At 37.5% G+C, this 20,569-nt stretch overlaps 1 protein-coding gene across 10 annotated transcripts; it reads right to left on the bottom strand.

Annotated features, from left to right (window-relative positions):
- Positions 1-1,281: 1,281 nt before the first annotated feature.
- On the bottom strand, positions 1,282-20,569 carry PHOSPHO2 (phosphatase, orphan 2). 10 transcript variants are annotated; one of them, XR_006602486.1, is made up of 6 exons: positions 20,307-20,569; positions 19,514-19,547; positions 9,935-10,025; positions 7,114-7,192; positions 1,819-1,916; positions 1,282-1,669 (listed from the first exon to the last, which is right to left on the bottom strand). XR_006602486.1 is itself a non-coding variant. In XM_045066696.1 (4 exons), the coding sequence occupies exon 4, from the start codon at positions 15,216-15,218 to the stop codon at positions 14,493-14,495; it is 726 nt and encodes a 241-aa protein (XP_044922631.1). In that variant the 5' UTR covers positions 15,219-15,244; positions 17,398-17,536; positions 19,514-19,547; positions 20,307-20,559; the 3' UTR covers positions 14,483-14,492. The 10 variants fall into 10 exon arrangements, 5 of the variants coding, with proteins under 5 accessions (XP_044922631.1, XP_004744091.1, XP_044922632.1 ...); XR_001178106.2 differs by having other exon boundaries at positions 7,114-7,176; positions 20,307-20,568; XR_006602488.1 differs by lacking the exon at positions 19,514-19,547 and having other exon boundaries at positions 7,114-7,176.

The following is a 20,569-nucleotide window of genomic DNA, read 5'->3' on the forward strand; positions in this document are numbered from 1 at the left end:
GAAATAAAACCTTTTGCTTCCATTGCCTGATGTTGTTCCCTGGTTGTGAATATTACTTAAAAGTGTATATGTTACACATCAATTATATCTCAACTTTTTAAAAGGCAAAAAAAAAAATGTGTCTATGAATATATATTAGACTGCCTCAACTTGCCAAGGGAAGAGCAGGGCCTGTAGGGGGCTGCCAGAGCAGTTCCTCTTTACCACATGCTTTGTCAAAGAGATCACTGCAAATGCTAATAGATTTGATGCACTCGGAAACATATAATTAGCATTCATAAGTTAAATAAAGTAATGACACTGTTCAAGAAAACAAATGTGCCATCTGTGAATTCAAGTCTTGAGGAAATAAAGAGCCACCGTGGAGATGAGCTATAAATGACTCTTGGCTGATATTGAGTTTGGCATGGAGTTAGATGCCTTTTGACATCACGCTTCGCTTTTCAAAAGACTCTTAGTTTCTAAAAATAACTATTTTATTTATTGTTTTAACTGTATTAGTACATCTTTCCACTAAGTATTGCTATGTCATCAACTGTTTGATATGTTGATTGTGATGTCATTACCAATGTGTGTAAATGACGGATATATATAGGAACTTTTGTATATTTCATTTACATACTGGATTAAATAAGTTGCTGCTAAGTATAAAATAGTAAGGATATTTATAAGGCCACCACATACAGCTGTGTAAGTTGTGCACTGCCCAATTCCAGCTCGTTCCCCTCAAGTAGAGTACAATATGAACACTGTCCTTAGGAGTTGTATAGTTCACAACTAGCACAGACATATTATAGCCACTTTGGAGCTGATAACATCTGGCAAAGCTTGTTTGGTACGCTTTTTAGAAAATAAGAATGTTAACAGTCTAATGACTGGGTAACAAATACTTTTGTAAGTAAGAAGTTTTAAAATTCCTTGTTTTTAGCAAAAGTAAAAGAGCATTTTTGACAAATAACTTGGAAAGAATCCACAAAATGAGTGGTACTGCTATAGTAAAATTCCTCTCATTCCCATCAATTTGTCTATGTGAACACACTTTTTCATGGATTTTATCGACAGAAATGAAAAACAGGAATATCATTGACCTAAACTCTGTCTCATTCCAACAGTAAGCAATACTTAGCCAAAAACGTATGGCTTAAGTGAAAAGAAAATCACCCATCAGATGAAATAAAATTTTTACTTTTAATTTAGACATATTTATGTTGTTTGATCAATTATAGTAATTTTAATGTTAATTAGCCCAGAATTCTTTTTACTACTTAAGAATCAAAGACATCAAATAGTTTAAATTTTAATTTATGTACATTTTTGTAGCAGACAAATTTAAGGAGGTGATTAACAAAATGTATAAACGTATACAGACAATCCTTTCTTTGAATGGTTCCAACATGCACGAATTTCAGTTACTGTGGTTTAGTTAACACCAATCCCCTAAACTGGGTTCGAATTTCAATTACTATGGTATATTAACTGTAATTGTACAAAATACAAATTTCACCCCTAGCTCTTCAATCCATGAGTCACCACATAAATAAAGATGAACGTCATGGTCAGTGACAAAACATGTTTCTTCTCTCAAAATCATTGGTGATTGGTCACTGCATGTCTGATTCAGTTCACATGTGGATAGCAAAGTTTGTAGTTGTCTTATCTCCTTGTCTGCCTGTGAAAAATGTATGTAATATTTTACAAAAATAGATCATTGAAAGAGGACATTGGCCAACAAAATGAAAGCACAGCAAAGAATTGAGGGATCATGCCACAAGTGAAATTTGAATCGAATATAATGAAATTCTAGAAGAAACAACTGACCGTGGGAATGTTGACAGTGCCACCACTCGAGAAAGTCGGGTCATGCAGTCAGTGGAAATTGCTGCAGGCCAACTTAGTGACTTCAGTGAGGAAACAAGCTGTTGACAAAAAAGAATGAAGATGTCCCAGAAGAAGTGATGTTAGCAAAAAACTTCATATTAAAAGAACTCGTGAAGATTCTTCACAACATTGAAAATGCAAAGGATAAAATGTTGGAAGCGGATCCAAACTTAGAAAAAAGTATGACAATTCACTAGGGCATAGATTCTGGTCTCTCTGTATTGTTAAGCAGTATGACAAAATGAAGGCAAGAACTGTTCAAACTACTCAGTAAAAATTTTTTACAAAGAAATACTTTCATCCTCAGTGTTTCTAACTGCAGTGTACTAAGTAAGTACTGATCTTGCTATGTTTTTCCTTTTTCTTATTTTTTTGGTAACTAATTTGTAACTAATAGTAAGGCAGTTTTTAATGTTCCTGCAAAAAAGTGTAAAGGTCACAAGACAATTAAAATGTTTCCCACTAATTATTAACATTACTTTTTGCACAGTGATCTTGTATGGTCATTTTTATGCTCCTGCACTACTGTGTAAAATGAGGACTGCCTGTATTTTCAGTAAGACAACATTTTCCGGGAGAAGTGGAACAGAAATATAGGCTCAAGAAGAAAAAAGAAGGAGCTTAAAAATTTTCCACTGTTGAATAAAAGGCACAGCATAGGAAATGTAGTTGATGGTATTGTAATAGGTTGCCAGGTGACAGATGGTAGCTACATTTGTGGTGAGCATAGCATAATGTATAAGATTGTATAAACAATCAACAATCACTATGTTGTATGCCGGAAACAAATGTAACATTGTATGCCAATATACAATTACTATGCATATTTTTTTCAATAAAAAAGGAAAAAAATTCACACTGTTAAAGAACAATTTATTTAGGTTTTTTTTAAAAACAATTTATTTATTTTTTAAGATTTTTATTTATTTATTTGACAGACAGAGATTACAAGTAAGGCAGAGAGGCAGGTAGAGAGAGAGGGTGGAGAAGCTGAGCAGAGAGCCCAATGCCGGGCTCGATCCCAGGACCCTGAGATCATAACCTGAGCTGAAGGCAGAGGCTTAACCCACTGAGCCACCCAGGCACCCCCATTTAGGTCTTTTTTTTTTTTTTTATGATATTAAGTAATTTCTATACACAACATGGGACTCAAATCCACAACCCCAAGATAAAGACTTGCATACTCCACTGACCAAGACAGCCAGGTACCCCCTGTTTATGTATTTTTAAATGAATGATGGCAGGTTTCAAGTTACTATAGACAGGTTTTATTAAATAGACTTAAAAGTTATTTAAACTCCTATTTAAAAAGTCATCCCTGGATTGCCACAGTTGCTCAGTCAGTGGAGGGCATAACTTGATCTCGGGGTTGTGGATTCGAGCCCCATGTTCAGTGTAGAGATTACTTAAAAATAAAATTTTTAGTGGCGCCTGGGTGGCTCAGTGGGTTAAAGCCTCTGCCTTTGGCTCAGGCCATGATCCCAGGATGCTGGGATCAAGTTCCCCTGCTGAGCAGAGAGCCCGTTTCCCCCTCTCTCTCTGCCTGCCTCTCTGCCTACCTGTGATCTCTGTCTGTCAAATAAATAAATACAATCTTTTAAAAAAAATCTTTAAAACAAAGTCCTACTTTCTAATATAATATATTAGAAATCACAACCTGGGGCGTGGTGGGGGGGTGCGCCTGGGTGGCTCAGTCAGTTGAGTGTCCAAATCTTGATTTTGGTTCAGGTCATGATTGTGGGGTCATGGGATGGAGCCCCAGGTCAGTCTCCATGCTCAGTGTGGAGTCTGCTTGAGATTCTCTCCCTTTGCCCTTCCCCTTACTCATTCTCTCTCTCTCTCTGTAGCTTTCCAAAAATAAATCAATAAAATCTTTAAGAAAAAAGAAATCACAGTCTTAGCAAATGTTGAAACCTATGTTGAAAAGTCTTCAATATCAGTCTGAAGATGTGGAAGTGAGTATGTAATTTTTCAGTTGTTTGGGAGCACTTGTTCAAAAAACTTAAGAAAGCCTCAAAACAGGAACTAGTCTGCTTTGCGGGGGAGAGTCACTTAAAAGATAGCGGTTTATTGAAAATATGTTTTTGGTGCCACCGTTAAAGTTAAATTCCAGATAAAATTAATGGAAGACAGAGTATAATAAACTAGAAACTTTTTCAATTACAAGCGGCAGAAACCCAATTCTTATGAACAGAAAATTTAAAAAAGTAAGAGTATTGGCTCAAATAAACCAAGACAAACAGATACTTTAAAGTAAATCAGCGATTAGAGCTCTTTAATGACTCTGTGTCTCATTAAGGAAAAGACAAATTACTTATAATGGCTTCCTGGACCCCCACACCAGCTGTGCTTTCTGCTCTCACTAGGAACAGCACTGCTTCTGTCCTCATTAACGGCTCTTCCTTTTCCTACAACTGCTTTTTGCAGCTACTGCTTTGTGACCCACTCAGGGCTCCCTGTCAGGTTTTTACTCAAGGATCAACTTCTCAGTGAGGCCTTCTCCTACGAACCCATTTAAAATTGTCTCCCTGCCCTGCCAGCTATTTCCTATCTCTCTTACTGGCTTTATTTTAACCCATAGTTCTTATTACCATCTAGAAAATCATATATATTTGCTTATTTATCAGATTATTGTATCATTTCTCCCACTAGAATGTAAGCTCCATGAAAGCACTGATTTTTGTCTGTTCATAGTTGCTATCGCTAATTCAATTCTATATTTTTAGAACAATGTCTGCATTTAACAGGTGCTCAATAAATATTTGTTATATAAATGGAAACATGAATGTATTAACAGGAAGACTTCTGGAATTTTGTTAAAAAACATGCTCAAGGTCCATAGTTCTCTAGGAAATGACGTAAGTGACTTAATCCACAGTAGGATAGATTAGCATATGGTCTAAAAGGTTTGACTTTTTAAAATTTTCAAATTTAAACCATCTGGTTTATCTCTTCATTTTTTAAAAAAGATTTTATTCATTTATTTGACAGAAAGAGAGAGAGACAGTGAGAGGGGGAGCACAAGCAAGGGGAGTGGGAGAGGGAGAAGTAGGCTTCCTACTGAGCAGGCAGCCTGATAGGGCTCCATCCCAGGACCCTGGGTCATAACCTGAGCCGAAGACAGACGTTTAATGACTGAGCTACCCAGGTGCCCCTATCCCTTCGTTTTAATTCTCTTATGGGGTCTTTGTCACTTCTCACTTACAGTAAGACTTTCCTGTGTTATCTCTTCCCTTTCCTCCCAAGTTGTACATAACCTTTCAATGTCCCCAAACACCACTTCCTGCACATCACTTCCATTAGCTTACTCCTGAGAGCTTTGCAGAAAAAATTCAAACTCCACTGGTTAGCTTTCAAACCTGTCCATAAATTGGCCAAATCCCACTTACAAAACTGATTCCATTACACCCCAGTTTAAACCCTTGACTTCATAACCTCATCACAGCCTCATGAGTATGCTGTGCTCACTCCATCTTATTTCAGATTATTCCCTTCATCTGGGAAGCTCTATCCTTTCCATCTCTCCAAATCCTTTCCATTTTTTAAAAAGTAATCTCCATGCCCAGCATGGGGTTTGAACACATGACCCCGAGATCCAGAGCCGTATGTTCTACTGATGCAGCCAGCCAAGTGACCCTACTTTCCATTTTTTAAGGTGTGCATCACAGTTGACCGCTTTCATAAAGCTTCTCTTATATCACAGTTAATCAATTGGGCACCTGGGTGGCTCAGTGGGTTAAGCTGCAGCCCTCAGCTCAGGTTGTGATCTCAGGGTCCTGGGATCGAGTCCCGCATCGGGCTCTCTGCTCAGTGAGGAACCTGCTTCCTCCTCTCTCTCTCTGCCTGCCTCTCTGCCTACTTGTGATCTCTCTCTGTCAAATAAATAAATAAAATCTTTTTTAAAAAAAATCAAATGATGGAGAGCAAAACACTGCACTATATGGTCAATCAGTCCTTCCTTGGACTAAGTACTTTTAGCTTATGCTAATTACTAAGATGCCTCATGAAGCATACTTTGTTTTTTGTTTTTTTAAAGATTTTATTTATTTATTTGAGAGACAGAGATCAAAGTAGGCAGAGAGGCAGAGAGAGAGAGAGGAGGAAGCAGGCTCCCTGCTGAGCAGAGAGCCCGATGCAGGGCTCAATCCCAGGATCCTGAGATCACAACCTGAGCCGAAGGCAGAGGCTTTAACCCACTGAGCCACCCAGGCACCCCATGAAGCATACTTTGGTATTGTGAATTATGAAAGTAAGTGTACCACCCCTTCAAATTATAACTTCTTAGAAGGGTGTCTTTCCTTGGAAGAGATAGTTCTATACTTCCAGAGGTTTTTGTTTTGTTTGCACACAGTGGGTGGCAAAAACATATTTGTTGAATGATTTTTAGCCTCCAAAATTGCACAAAAGGATTTTCTAGATTTAAGTGTGAGAAGGGCTAAGTTGTTAATAGATCCATGAAAGAATGTTATTTCATACTGAACTGACGATGATAAAATACCTTTTGGACCAACTTGTGAAAAGAGTTGTGATTTTTGTATGTAACTTAATCCAGGAAATGACTAAATGGCAGGAAAAATGTGAATGAGGAGCACCTAAGTGGCTCAGTCAGTTAAGCATCAGACTCTTGATTTTGGCTCAGGTGATGATCTCAGTATCATGAGATAGACCCCCGCAATGGGCTCTGTGCTCATTCGAGTCTGGGCTCTCTCTCTCTCTGTCTCTCCCCTGCCCCACTGCCTAAGCTCATGCTCTCTCTCCAAAACAAATAAATCTTTTAAAAAAATGTGAATGAGGAAGATTTCCATTTTGCAATGACTATAAAAATCTTAGGAGGTAAACAATATTTGGTTTAATTATAAATAAATATGTACTAGTTGTTTAGATACACAAATGACATTTTATTATTTAAATACATGACAAACTAATTTTTTTTTACTCAGTCATGTTTTCCATAAACAATGGGACTTTCTAAGAATTTCTGTGTTAAGGAACATCTATGTTAATATTTTGTTTCTATTTGAACAATCATACAGACATTAGTTTGTATGACATAAACAAGGATAGATATAGTTTTTGGCCTAGACTATTCCATGAGCCCTTATAGAGAACATCAAAAAAATCTGTGTACAACAGAACTCTCACATTGTCCACCTAAGAAAGAAATCAAATAGAGTACACAATATGGTAATGTATTAGTCAAGGAATTTAATCAATTACAGTTTATACATTTCTTACAGTTAGTCTCATCTGAAGATGTGTTGTTCGGTTATTACATCAGTAGAGGACTCCTCTCATCTTCTGTAAAAGAGCATATCTGATTATAGGGGTGGGGAAAAGGCTATAAATTCTAGTCCCACTCACACTATTAACAGAGCTACTCTACCCCATTTGGTCCCTGCCTGCAGTTGTCCTACTGACATATCAGTTATCCCTTGAAGGAACTTATGAGACTGTTAAAAAAAAAAAAAAAAAAGTCTTTTCTAACTCTCTTTCAGGGCTAGTATAAACCAGGAGCTAAAAAAGTGAAATGCTATAAAAGCAAATCAATACGTGGGCATATCAGGGGTGCCTGGGTGGCTTAGTCGGTTAAGCATCTGAAATTGGTTTCTGCTCAGGTCACTATCTCGGGGTCCTAGGATGGAGCCCCACCCACATCAGGCTCTGCCCACCAGGGAGTCTGCTTCTCTCTCTCCCTTGGCCCCTCCCCCCATTCATGCTCTCTGTGTATCTCTGTCTCAAATAAAGTTTCTAAAAAAAAAAAAGGCAAAAGGAAAAAAAGATGGCTAGATAGAAGGATGTATAGATATGTGAAAAAACAAGCAGAGTTAAATGTTAATGGTAAAATTTAAATAATAGGTACACATGTGTTCATTGTAAAATTAAAAGATTAATAAAGGAATATTACAAAAAGCTGTGTGTCCCTGAATTTCGCAAGTTACATGAGGTGAAGTCCTTGAGAGACTTCTTTTTAAAGTATATTCAACATTCTTTAACTCCCTCTTCAATAGTGGAGTCTAGTTCCCGTCCATTTGAGTGTGGGCTTAATTTAGTGTTCTGTTTCAATAAATAGAATATGGCAGAACTTATGGTGTTTGGCACCTGAGACTAGGTCACAAAAGGCATTGTGGTTTCCTCTCTGCCCTATCTATTAGATCACTCACTTAGCAGGAAACCAAGTCTTTTGGGACACTCAAGCAGTTCTTTGGAAAGGCCCAAGTGGTTGGAAATTGAAGCCTCTTGCCAAAAACTAGCAATGAATTGAGACTTCCTGATAAGCCGTGAGGAATTGCAGCCTTCTGCCAGAAGCCATGTGAGGAAGCCACCTTGCAAGCAAAGCCTCCAGCCTTAATGGAACTTTCATGGCTATAAGCCTAGCTGACATTTTTTTTTTTTTAAGATTTTATTTATTTATCCAAAAGAGAGGGACAGCGAGAAAGGGAACACAAGCAGGGACAGTGGGAGAGGGAGAAGCAGGCTTCCTGCTGAGCAGGGAGCCCAATGTGATCTTGATCCCAGGACTGTGGGATCATGACCCAAGTGGAAGGAAGACGATTAACGACTGAGCCACACGGGCACCCCCCTAGCTGACATCTTGACCCGTTAAAGATCCTGAACAACCCAGGAGAGTGCTCCTGAATTCCTCATCTACAGAAACTGTGAGATACCGCTTAGCTTTAAGCTGTTAAATTCCGAGGTAATTTGCTATGCAGCAATAGATAAATAGACCCAACATACGACCAAAGTTTACTCAAGAAAAATTATACAACATGAACTGTCCTATATCTATTGAGGAAATTGAATTAGTAGCTAAAATTCTGCCAACAAAGAAAACTCTAGGCCTGGATGGCTTCATTGTTGAATTGTATCAACATTTAAGAAAGAAAGAATGCCAGTTATTAAATTAATTGTTTTTCTTTTCAATGTCGTTTTTTCTTCTGACTGCTTTTTCCATCTTTGGTTATCAGTGTTTTTTTTTTTTTTTTTTTTTTTGGTTATCAGTGGTTTAACAGTGATGTGATTCTATGTGTTTTTTTTTTTTTTTTAATCCTGTTTGGGGTTTATAAAGACTCTTGAATTTATTTTGCTGTTGTACATCAATGTTGTAAAGTTCTCTGTTATTATCTTTTAAAACACTGCATGTTTAATTTTTTTCCTCCTTTCCTATGTTTCCATGTTAGATCTTACATAACTTCCATGTTTCTTTTCTTCTGTATTTTCACTATTTTGTCTCTCTCCACATCATTCTGGTTGTTTCCTTCCAACTTGTGCTCATACTCTAACTCTTCAGCTGGGCCTGTTCTGCCATCAAATCCATCCACCAAGATTCTAATTTCGGTCATGGTACTTTTCAGTTCTAGTATTTCCATATTGTTTATGTAATTTTCAGTTTTTTTTGCCAAAATTCTCCTAAGTTTCATTTGTGTCTGAAAATGCTAATATCTGTTTAAATGGAGCTTCTGCTTCTTCTGGTATTCATTCATGTCTTTTGGTGTGGCTACTTTTTATCGTATGCTCCAAAAGGTATTTGCAAAACTATTTATAGAATTTATTTTGAGACCTACTGCATTAATTTTTCTACTGCTGCTTACCAGTATTACCACAAATTTAGCATCATAAAACAAGAGACATTTCTTATCTCATAGGTTCCGCGGATCATGAGTCCAAACACACCTCCACTGAATCTTCTGTTTCAGGGTCTCACAAATCCAAACCAAGGTGTCAGGCTGAGCTATGATCTCAGCCGAGGTCCCACTAGGAAGGGATCCACTTCCAAGCTCACATAGTTGTAGCATGCAGTTCCCTAAGGGCTACTGCACCAGGGACCTACTCTTTGCTGTTGGCTAGAGGCCACCCTCAATTGCTTGCCCTGTGGCCCTCTAAAGTCCTGTTCAGAACAGAGCAGCTTGCTTCTTTGAAATCGAGAGACAGAAAATAATAATAACAATAACAATAACAATAACAATAATAGGGGTGCTTGCGTGGCTCAGTTGGTTAAGCCTTGGACCCTTGGTTTTGGCTCAGGTCAGGATCTCAGGGTTGTGAGATTGAGCCTCACCTCGGGCTGCATGCTCAGCAGGGAGTCTGTCTGGGATTCTCTGTGCTCCTCCCTCCTGTTCACATGCACGTACGCTCCCTAATAAATAAATCTGAAAGAATAAAATAAAATAAAGGGAGAGAATTCATTAACAAGATAATTATAATCTGATATAATGTAATCATGTCACATTATCACATACATCCCATCATCTTTGTGGTATTCCATTGATTAGAAGCAAATCGTAAGTCTCACACACACACACACATACACACACACACAATACCAGGATAGAAGGATCATGGGGGGCCACCTTAAAGTCTGTCCACCACACTTGGATATTAATTTCCTCTTGAGGGAATTAGATTTGCTTCTGCCAAGCACCTGGGAGGTCTAAATATCCTAGGTAATCTCATTTCCTTACTCAGTTACCTAAAAGTAAATGTGTTTCAACATAATCTAGTTTATAAATTTACAGCAAAACAAAGATTCAAATGAAGAATTACATTTTTAGCCTAGAAAAAACAGATGGTACAAATTTTTCCCATTAAATTATGTTGAAAATCTACTTTTGGAGCTTCTCATAATGATAAGAAAATTCTATTGTTACATAATGGAAATTTATGCCTAAAACATGAGAATCTAGAAGTTAGCATAGAATTATAAAACTTTCAAGGTAGTTGGTGTTTTGCTAATACCCTCATGTGAAACAGTCTCTTAAATGTTGAATATTCCGGGACGCCTGGGTGGCTCAGTTGGTTAGGCAGCTGCCTTCGGCTCAGGTCATGATCCCAGCGTCCTGGGATCGGGTCCCACATCGGACTCCTTGCTCAGCGGGGAGCCTGCTTCTCCCTCTGCCTCTGCCTGCCATTCTGTCTGCCTGTGCTCTCTCTCTCCCCCTCTCTCTCTCTGATAAATAAATAAAATCTTTAAAAAAAATTTTTTTTAAATGTTGAATATTCCTACTATTATATATTGTATCGCTCAAATATGCATCGCTAATCTTGAGAAAGAAGAACAAAGCTGAAGTATCACAATCCCAGATTTCAGTATATATTACAAAGCTGTAATAATCAAAACAGTATGGTACTGGTACAAAAATAGACACACACATCAGTGGAACAGAATAGAGTCCAGAAATAAACCTAGATTATGTGCCCAATTTATCTACAATAAAAGAGGCAAAAATATACAATGAGGAAAAGACTGTCTCTTTCATAAATGGTGCAGGAAGGGGTGCCTGGGAGTCTCAGTCAGTTAAGTGTCCGATTCTTGATTTTGGCTCAAGTCATGATCCAGGATTGTAAGATCTAGCCCCGCATTCAACTCCGCACCAGGTATGAAGGCTGCTTGGCGTTCTCTCTATCCCTCTGCCCCTCCCTACTCTCTCTTTCTCTTAGGAAACAAAATAAAACAAAACAAATATATATTTAAAAAAAAGAAAGAAATGCCTCATATTTAAAAGTAATAATAATAATAATAATGGTGCTGGGAACACTTGACAACTACATGCAAAAGAATAAAACCAGACTCTTTCTTACACCATACACAAGCATAAATTCAAAGTGACTAAAGATCTAAATGTGAGACTTGAAACCATAAAACTCCTAGAAGAAAATATAGGCAGTAATCTCTTTGACATTGGCCTCAGCAACATTTTTCCAGATATATTTCCTTTAGGCAAAGGAAACAAAAACAAAAATAAACTACTAGTTCACACCAAAATAAAAAGCTTTTGCACAGCAAAAGGAAATATCAATAGAACAAAAAAGCAAACTACTGAATGGGAGAAGATATTTGTAAATGATATATCCAATAAGGGGTTAATATCCAAAAGTATAAAGAACTTACACAATTCAACACCAAAGAAATGATCCAATTTTAAAAATGGGCAAAAAATATGAGCAGAGAGCCATTTCTCCAAAGAAGACCTATAGATGGCTAAGAGACACATGAAAAGCTGCTGAACATCACTCATCATCAGGGAAATGCAAATCAAAACTACAGTGAGATAATACCTTACACCTATCAGAATGGCTAGTAACACACAGACAAGAAATGGTAAGTGTTGACAAGGATGTGGGAAAAAAGGAAACTTCAGGCACTGCCAGTGGGAATGTAAGTTGATGCAGCCACCATGGAAAACAGTATGGAGGGTTTGTTTGTTTTTTTTTAAAGATTTTTATTTATTCATTTGACAGACAGAAATCACAAGTAGACAGAGAGGAAGGCAGAGAGAGAGAGGAGGAAGCAGGCTCTCCGTGGAGCAGAAAGCCCCATGTGGGGCTTGATCCCAGGACCCTGGGATCATGACCTGAGCCAAAGGCAGAGGCTTTAACTGAGCCACCCAGGTGCCCTGGAGGTTTATTTATTTATCTTTTTTTAATGGGGCACCTCAGTCATTAAGCAACTGCCTTTGGCTCAGGTCATAATCCCAGGGTCCTAGGATCGAGGCCCACATCAGGCTCCCTGCTGGGTGGGAAGCCTGCTTCTCCCGCTCCTGCTCCCCCTGCTTGTATTCCCTCTCTCTGTGTGTCTCTGTCAAATAAATAAATAATATCTTTTTTTAAAAAAATCTTTAAAAAAGTGTAAATACTATATGATCCAGTAATTCCACTAGGGGTATTTACTGAAAGAAAACAAAAACATGAATTCAATAAGATATATGCAACCCTGGGGCACCTGGGTGGCTCAGTGGGTTATAGTCTCTGCCTTCAGCTCAGGTCATGATCCCAGGGTCCTGGGATCGAGCCCCACATCTGACTCTCCGCTCAGAGTGGCGCCTGCTTCTCCCTTCCTCTCTGTCTGCCTCTCTGCTTACTTGTGATCTCTGTCAAATAAATAAAATCTTTAAAAAGATACAAGCAACCCTATGTTTATTGCAGCATTATGTATAATAGCCCAGCATGGAAGAAATCTGTGTCTAGCATAGTAAAGATGTGATGTGTACACACACACACACACACACACACACACACACAGAGGAATATTACTCAGCCACAAAAAGGATGGGAGTTTGCCATTTGCAACAACATGGATGGGCCTAGAGGACATTATGCTAAGTGAAATAAGTCAGGGAAAGAGATATACCATACGATTTCACTTATATGTGTAGTTTGGAAAATAAAACAAGCAGAAACAGACCCATAAATATAGAGAATAAACCCACGGTTGCCAGACATGTGCAGAGTGGAGGGAAGGGAAAAGTGAGGAAGAAGAGTAGGAGATATAGGCTCCCCGTCATGGAATGAGTGAGTCACAGGATGAGAGATACAGTATAGGGCATATAATCACCGGTATTGTTACAGCCTTCCACAGTGACAGATGAGGGAGTCACACCTGAGGTGAACATAGCATGATGCATAAACATGTAAAATATAAACTTGTCCAAACACCATGCTGTACACCTGTACAAACAACATGCTGTAACACGGTATCAACTAAACTTAAAGAATAAAAAGAAAGAAAAACCACAATAAAAAATGGGGCATGTGTGTGGCTCTGTCGGTTAAGAATTTGATTCTTGATCTCAGCTCAGGTCTCAATATCAGGGTTGGGAGTTCAAGCCCCATGTTGGGCTCCATGAAGTGTCCTTAAAAAAATAAAAGACTTCGTTTCTAAATAGAAATAACATACTGATGAAACCAGCATACTGGAATTATAGCCTGTGGTGCTGATATAAATTTAAAACATTTGAAGAACATTAATTTATTTCATTAAAAAAAAAGAAAATCTGAAATTTATATAAACTTGTGCAATAGATATTGCATCTGTATCTTAAAAGCTGATTTGGGGGACACCTGGCTGGCTCAGTTGGTTGAGCAGCTGACTCTTGGTTTTGGCTCAGGGCATGATCTCAAGGTCCTGGGATAACCCGTGTCAGGCTCCACACTCAACAGAATCTGTTTGTGGATTTTCTCTCTGACCCTCCCCCTGTTCATGCTCTCTCTCTCAAATAAATAAAATATTGACTTGGGAGTAGGACATTATATACATTTGGGAACCTTGTATTGTTACTTGAATAAAGTAACACGCTTATTCTTAAGATCTGTAACTACGAGACATGCTTTTGAAGTAAGCATCTAAGAAAGTAAAATATATGACCACTCTATCTGGGAATAAATTTTAAAATATTATCTACCTATCAACCACCTTTGGCAGACACTAATTGCATCTACCTTAATCCTGTACTCCTTTCTTCCCCCAATTTTTCCCAGGCATATGGTCATCTGGAATAAAAGCTGTATTTTCATCCTTCCTCGCAGTCAGATGGGGGGACCGTGACTAAGTCTTGGCCAAGAAAATTAAGTGAGGGTGCAACCTTCTCACTCGACTGCCCTCTGCTTTGCTGGTTAGTGTTGATGTGAGGGAAAGAGTTTGAACAGCAATCTTGGAATGTAAGAGAGAAGCCAAATGCTGAGGTTGCTAGAGCACCACAGCAGCCTTGTGATACTTACCTCTGAAACCCTGTTAAGTGAGGGGAAAAAAAACTTTCTTTTTTTAAAGCCACTCGTATTTGGGTTTTAGTTTTATGCTGCTGTAGTAACCTTAACCAATACACATTGCAGCTGTTGGCATATTACTCCTTTATTAGAAACTGTAAATGAGAAATTATTTCGACACCTGAAGACCAAACTATAACAGATGATTCCATAGGTTCAAGATTTTGAGACATTCTAGAAAGAGTTTTCTGTAAAGTATATCCTTTCCGTGGCATGGCAACATCATTCTTCTTTAAAAAAGTTACTGGACAGACATCGTTTCCACCATCACCTATATAAACAATTCGTGTATAATTCACTCCCTGTTGTAACTGTTTATCTACAAATTCTACCAAAACTACATTTTTGCAAAGATTTTTGGGGCACCTGTTGCAAGAATGGGCATGGTAACTTTCCACAGTGAGATGACCATTGCTATTGAAAGCTGCTGGATTTGTAAACACTTTATCAAACACATCATGAAAACTGGTAGCTTCTAAAACCCAATCTATGAAGACTGAATTTGAATCTGAAATAATGATGCAGTCAAATTTATCCTTGTTCTTTCTTATAAAGTTCAAAAGCTCCACCATCCCTAGAGTGAAAGGCATTGATGTCACTGCTCTTTTCATTTCATCTTCTCTTACACCTTCATCTCCCAAATACTTAAAGACTCTGCCCATAAATTCTGTCCAAAATCCTTTTTCATAAGAATCTTGTAGTTCAATAGGAAGCTTTTTCTCTGGAGCACACTGTACAATCCAGGTGTCACTATTATCATCTATGATTGTATTGTCAAAGTCAAAAACGAGCAAAATTTTCATGGTTCCAAAAGCAAATGTGGGTTACCCTGAAAAACAAGAAATAGTGTTTCCTAAACATACTGTTTTACATGTCTAGCTATTACACTTATTTAACAAACATTACTGAGTGTTAATCTGCTAAAACAAAGGGTTAATATAAAAAAAGTCAAATGATTAAGCATTTAAGGCTACCACTTAAGCATTTTTTTCTTAAGAAGCAAAGTTCATATTTGAGTACTTCAAGTAAATGGAAACAAAATATCTAAAAGGATATTCACAGTATTATTGTGTTCTGGAGGGTATGATTCTTTGACACTCAGAATTAAACTACAGAGTAAGCCAATGAGAGGAGTAATGAAATAATTCTTTTACAGCCTAATTTAGAAAAATTATAAAAAAGACAGAGAAAAGTAGGCTAATCACTCTTATTGTCTTTAAATTATCAATCATAAATTAGTTTAAAATATTTATAATAATCCAAATATTAAATAATAACTCACATATAATATAAATCCTCTGTATACTATCCTAAATTCTGACCGAATTTTAACACCATGACATCTTGCAAAATTTGAACAACTTTCCTAAAAAAGGCATTTAGCTTAAAATCATTAATGCCAGTGTTATAACTAAATGGTTGCTTGATGTTGTACTTGAAATCCTAAACAAATTAAAGCTGGGAGTTAATTCCATTCTTCTAAACTAGAAGTAACTTTTGTTAACAATTTTCACATTTATTTGTATTTTCCTTAGACAGTTTAGCTCTGGAGTACCAAATAATCTGGGAATGTGTGAAAAATCTCATTGCTATGATATGACGATTACTTAATTCTTAGTTTTCATTAAATGATAATGAAGGTCATTAATTCTAAATCTTGAGAAAAGGAAAAACTAAACTGGCCAACAGATAGTATGGATAAAAATTATGTAAAAAAAGACAGTTATAAAGAATACCCATGAGGAGCTACAATTAACTGCATATAAACAACAAAAAAATCTTTTTTTAAAGAGTAACTAATACTTTTAAAGATATCACAATACACTAGGCTAAGAACTTTACAATCTCATCACCTACTTAACTTCATAACTCTATTAAGTAGAAATTATTATCTTCATCTTAAAAATATATAAACTGAAGATTAAATATTTGTTAAGTTGATTAAATTTTAGTTAATTTGAAGAGCTAAAATTTGGACTCAGGTCCACTTCACTCCAAAATTCATGCTTAAAGTACAGTACTCTAGTGGCTAAGAAATAGAATATTTAAAGATTATTAATTAGTTTATTTATTTTTTTGTAATCTCTACATCCAACATGGGGCTGAAACTTACAACTCCAAGATGAAGAGTCACATGGTCCTCCAAATGATGGAACCAGGTGCCCCACTTATTAATCAGTTTAAAAATAAATATTAGGTGGTCATTTTGACAAAAAGATGTTTAATACATGAAAACATTCATTAGTCCCGAAGTACACACTAATCATAATACCACATCTGTGACTTACTTATAACCATTCTGAAGTTTTAACAAGAAATCCTAAAAAGAAAAGTGAAGAACCTCACCAATAAGAAAAAGAAGAGATCAATTAAAAATGGAAAACATGGCATTTAACCATATATATTCGGTAAAACTGAGAATAGAGTTTACAGACTCATATAAGAGTAAGTATTCTATGTCTCTCAATTTAGAATATCTGGAGAATAACTAACGCAGAAGGGTATCTCTTGTTGTGTGAATTTAGACAGTATATAATACTCTGATACTCTGGATCCTTGTATCTCTAAATATCTAATCCAGGTGTCTATGGATGATTCCTAGAGATTTAAGTGCAGAATTCACTGTCATAGAATAAGGCATACACATTAGCACTACACTCTAGGCACACTTTAAATTAAACACACTTTTCAAGCATTCTGAACTTTATACATAATTTAAAAAAATTTTTCAAATGTAATTCATTGGTTGAAAACTGTCTCAAGCCTAGATTTAATGAGCCACAAGTTATCCAAATTCCTGAACTATTAACCTCAAAATAAGATATATCATAAGCCTGAAGTTAACATAGTTCTGCAATGGACTATAAATTTCTATCTAAAAATGTACTTTTCTTAATTTTAATTTAAATTTAATTTTAGATCATTTTCTGTTAGTTTTTTTTTGTCACCACTCAACATAGACCTTTATTAAAAAATACTTACCCAACTTAGTATTTCCAAGGCAATTATTTTTACTTCAGAATAGGGTTTAAGTTAAACAGTCATGACAATCTTCAGTTTTAAACACCAGCCAGTTTCTAACCAACATTACTCCTACTCTATATGCAGAGAACAAAGTCTTCTGGTTTGGAACAAAGAAACGGAGACATCTTAACTCCTAAAATTAATAAAAGTATTTAAGGTATTTTTTTAAATTTATGTTTTCTAATTATGTTGTTTTCTCTCACATCAGAGAGGCACATGTTGGCAATAGGAGAAACAAAATCTTGATTAAACAAAGGTCTTAATTACAAAACAGGGAATGTTATATTAATCTACATTTTTATCCATGGGATAAAATCACAAGCATTAGACTGATGATGCTGAGATTTCCAGATTCCATTTTCTTCTTTTTCTTGTTAAATAATACACAAGTACTACATTCTGTTGTCCATAAACTTTCAAAGATTAGTGCTATATATTTTTTTAAAAGTCTTCAAAACTCAAGAATGTGCACAAAAATTAGTGGTAAGAATGTGAATCTATTTTAATCCAATTTGTTAAAATTCCAAAAGCAGTTATTAACTATTCTCTCCAAAAGAATGAGCAGTACACATTTGGTATCTATGCAATGTTTCCTGCATTAACAATAGCCTAAGTGTTTTTTACAATACTGAAAATTTGAAACTACATAGACATCCAAGGATTGGGGACTGGTTAAATAAGATAATGTATATGATAACCAGATAATGAATATTTATGTAGCCAATAAAAGCTAAGATGTTTAGTACAAATTAAGTCACTAAATAGTGTGTACAGCATAATCGCATTTTGGTTTTAAAAAGATGTCTGTGTTTACAGTGACAAGATCATGGGTGCTTCAATTGCAGTGCATTCTTTTTCTACACTGATTTTTTTTTTTTTTTAAAGATTTTATTTATTTATCAGAGAGAGAGAGGGGGAGAGAGCGAGCACAGGCAGACAGAATGGCAGGCAGAGGCAGAGGGAGAAGCAGGCTCCCCGCTGAGCAAGGAGCCCGATGCGGGACTCGATCCCAGGACGCTGGGATCATGACCCGAGCCGAAGGCAGCTGCTTAACCAACTGAGCCACCCAGGCGTCCCTCTACACTGATTTTGTAATAATTTTTCCCCAGAATAAACTCTGTTTCAGATCGAAATGCAAATACTGGGGCGCCTGGGTGGCTCAGTGGGTTAAAGCCTCTGCCTTCGGCTCAGGTCATGATCCCAGGGTCCTGGGATCGAGCCTCACATCTGGCTCTCTGCTCAGCAGGGAGCCTGCTTCCTCCTTTCTCTCTGCCTGCCTCTCAGCCTACTTGTAATTTCTGCCTGTCAAATAAATAAATTTTTAAAAAATCTTAAAAAAAAAAAGAAAAGAAATGCAAATACTACCTTAATTTCACAACAAAATAAAGCACAGAGATGGAATCAGAGAGATAACTAACTCTAGATAGACTTAGCTGTAAACATCCATGGGTTCGGTGAACCAGGTGTTGGAAGTTGAATGATACTAGACTATCATGTTAAACTGGCAAATTGTTGACACTGAATTTTATGATTCAATACTTTCTGTAACCTATTTAGTTAAAATTCCAGAGAATTTTTGTTAGGAGGTAATTCTTCATGGGTCTTTACCGGCTCTACATGCCTTACAAGCAAGACATTCACTGCTCTATGCTCTCGCCTATCGTCTCAAAAATGTATGTATAGTGAACAGTCTTGAAAGGCATGTTTATTGTTCAGTATAATAAATATGGTCCCCTAAGCTCAGGGTTCCTGTCCTGTAAGGCAACACACTCCACTTGCAGGTGACTTCTGGGCCTCTTTGCATCACCCTGTGGGACGTGGAGCAAAACTGCTCATAGTCCGTCTACTGCTAATGCTCTATGTAGGTAATCCATCTCTGCCTAGGAATCTGTGTCTTCTACAGAACTGTGGCAGGCTAAGTCGTTAGCCTGCAAGTGGGATAAAAATCTCTGACCCTTCCCAGCTTTTGACATTTATACAACCATGCTTTCAAAAAACAAACAAAACCATCTATACTATATGTGCAAAAGCTAATTTCTGTCAACAAGTATTTTATTAATCCTTTCATACTTACCAGCATTATTACGGTAGAACATCTGATAGAAAATCTAAAGAAAAACAGTACAACTACGTGTTAGAACTTTAGTGATTAAAAATCTTACCTTCTTTCATTTTGAGTGACTCTAGCTTGATGCCTAATGTGTAGGTGTCCTAGCCGACTAGCTTATAATGAAATCATTTGTACTTCGATGTGTCAGAAAAGGATCTTCTGAAACCTAGCCTGCATCCACTCTCAACAGTTTTTTGCGTCCTTCGAGGTCTGACTAGTCCCACAGATACATTCAATTTTACTATACTGTATTTACAGAGCAAATTAAAATGTCTTAAAGGTCCTAACAGGAATGTTCTGGGACGATATCCAAGTTTTAACACTTCTCTTTCTTGAAGAAAAGAAAAGAAAAAAAAAAAAATATATATATATATATATGCTTCATCTAACCTGTTTCATGGCTTAGAAACCGAAGTATTTAAAAACAGATTTTCTGGGGTGCCTGGGTGGCTCAGTGGGTTAAGCCGCTGCCTTCGGCTCGGGTCATGATCTCAGGGTCCTGGGATCGAGTCCCGCATTGGGCTCTCTGCTCAGCAAGGAGCCTGCTTCCTCCTCTCTCTCTCTCTGCCTGCCTCTCTGCCTACTTGTGATCTCTCTCTGTCAAATGAATAAATAAAATCTTAAAAAAAAATAAAATAAAATAAAAACAGATTTTCTGTCCATGACTCTACGGAAGGGAGGCCTCTGCCCTCCACCTTCCACCCGCGGAGGTCTGCGGACCGCGCACACCGAGCCCAGGCCTCGTTCTCCCACACACCTGCAGGGTCCGCACTGAACGTAGGCGCAGGCACCTTGCTGGGGGTCATCCCCTGTGAGAAGCGCGCTGGATGAGGATGGGAGCGCCGAGCCGGTTCCCCAGAGATCCTCACTGACCCAGACCAAGTGCCAGCAGCAGCCTTTCCTCCGCGCCGCTCCCGCGGACTCTGCCCTCCGACCTCGTTCCAGTGACTGTCAATGAGGGTAACCCATCAGGCACGCTGGGCCACGACTTCCCGCGCAGGCGCAGTCCCTGTTTCCCAG

Source organism: Mustela putorius, unplaced genomic scaffold (genome assembly GCF_011764305.1).
Source record: "Mustela putorius furo isolate JIRA1106 unplaced genomic scaffold, ASM1176430v1.1 tig00003869_pilon_pilon_pilon, whole genome shotgun sequence".
Classification (NCBI taxonomy): domain Eukaryota; kingdom Metazoa; phylum Chordata; class Mammalia; order Carnivora; family Mustelidae; genus Mustela; species Mustela putorius.

Bases quoted from the DNA above. Each gene is read 5' to 3' on its own strand.
- PHOSPHO2 (XM_045066698.1), bottom strand. From the start codon at position 15,218: ATGAAAATTTTGCTCGTTTTTGACTTTGACAATACAATCATAGATGAT.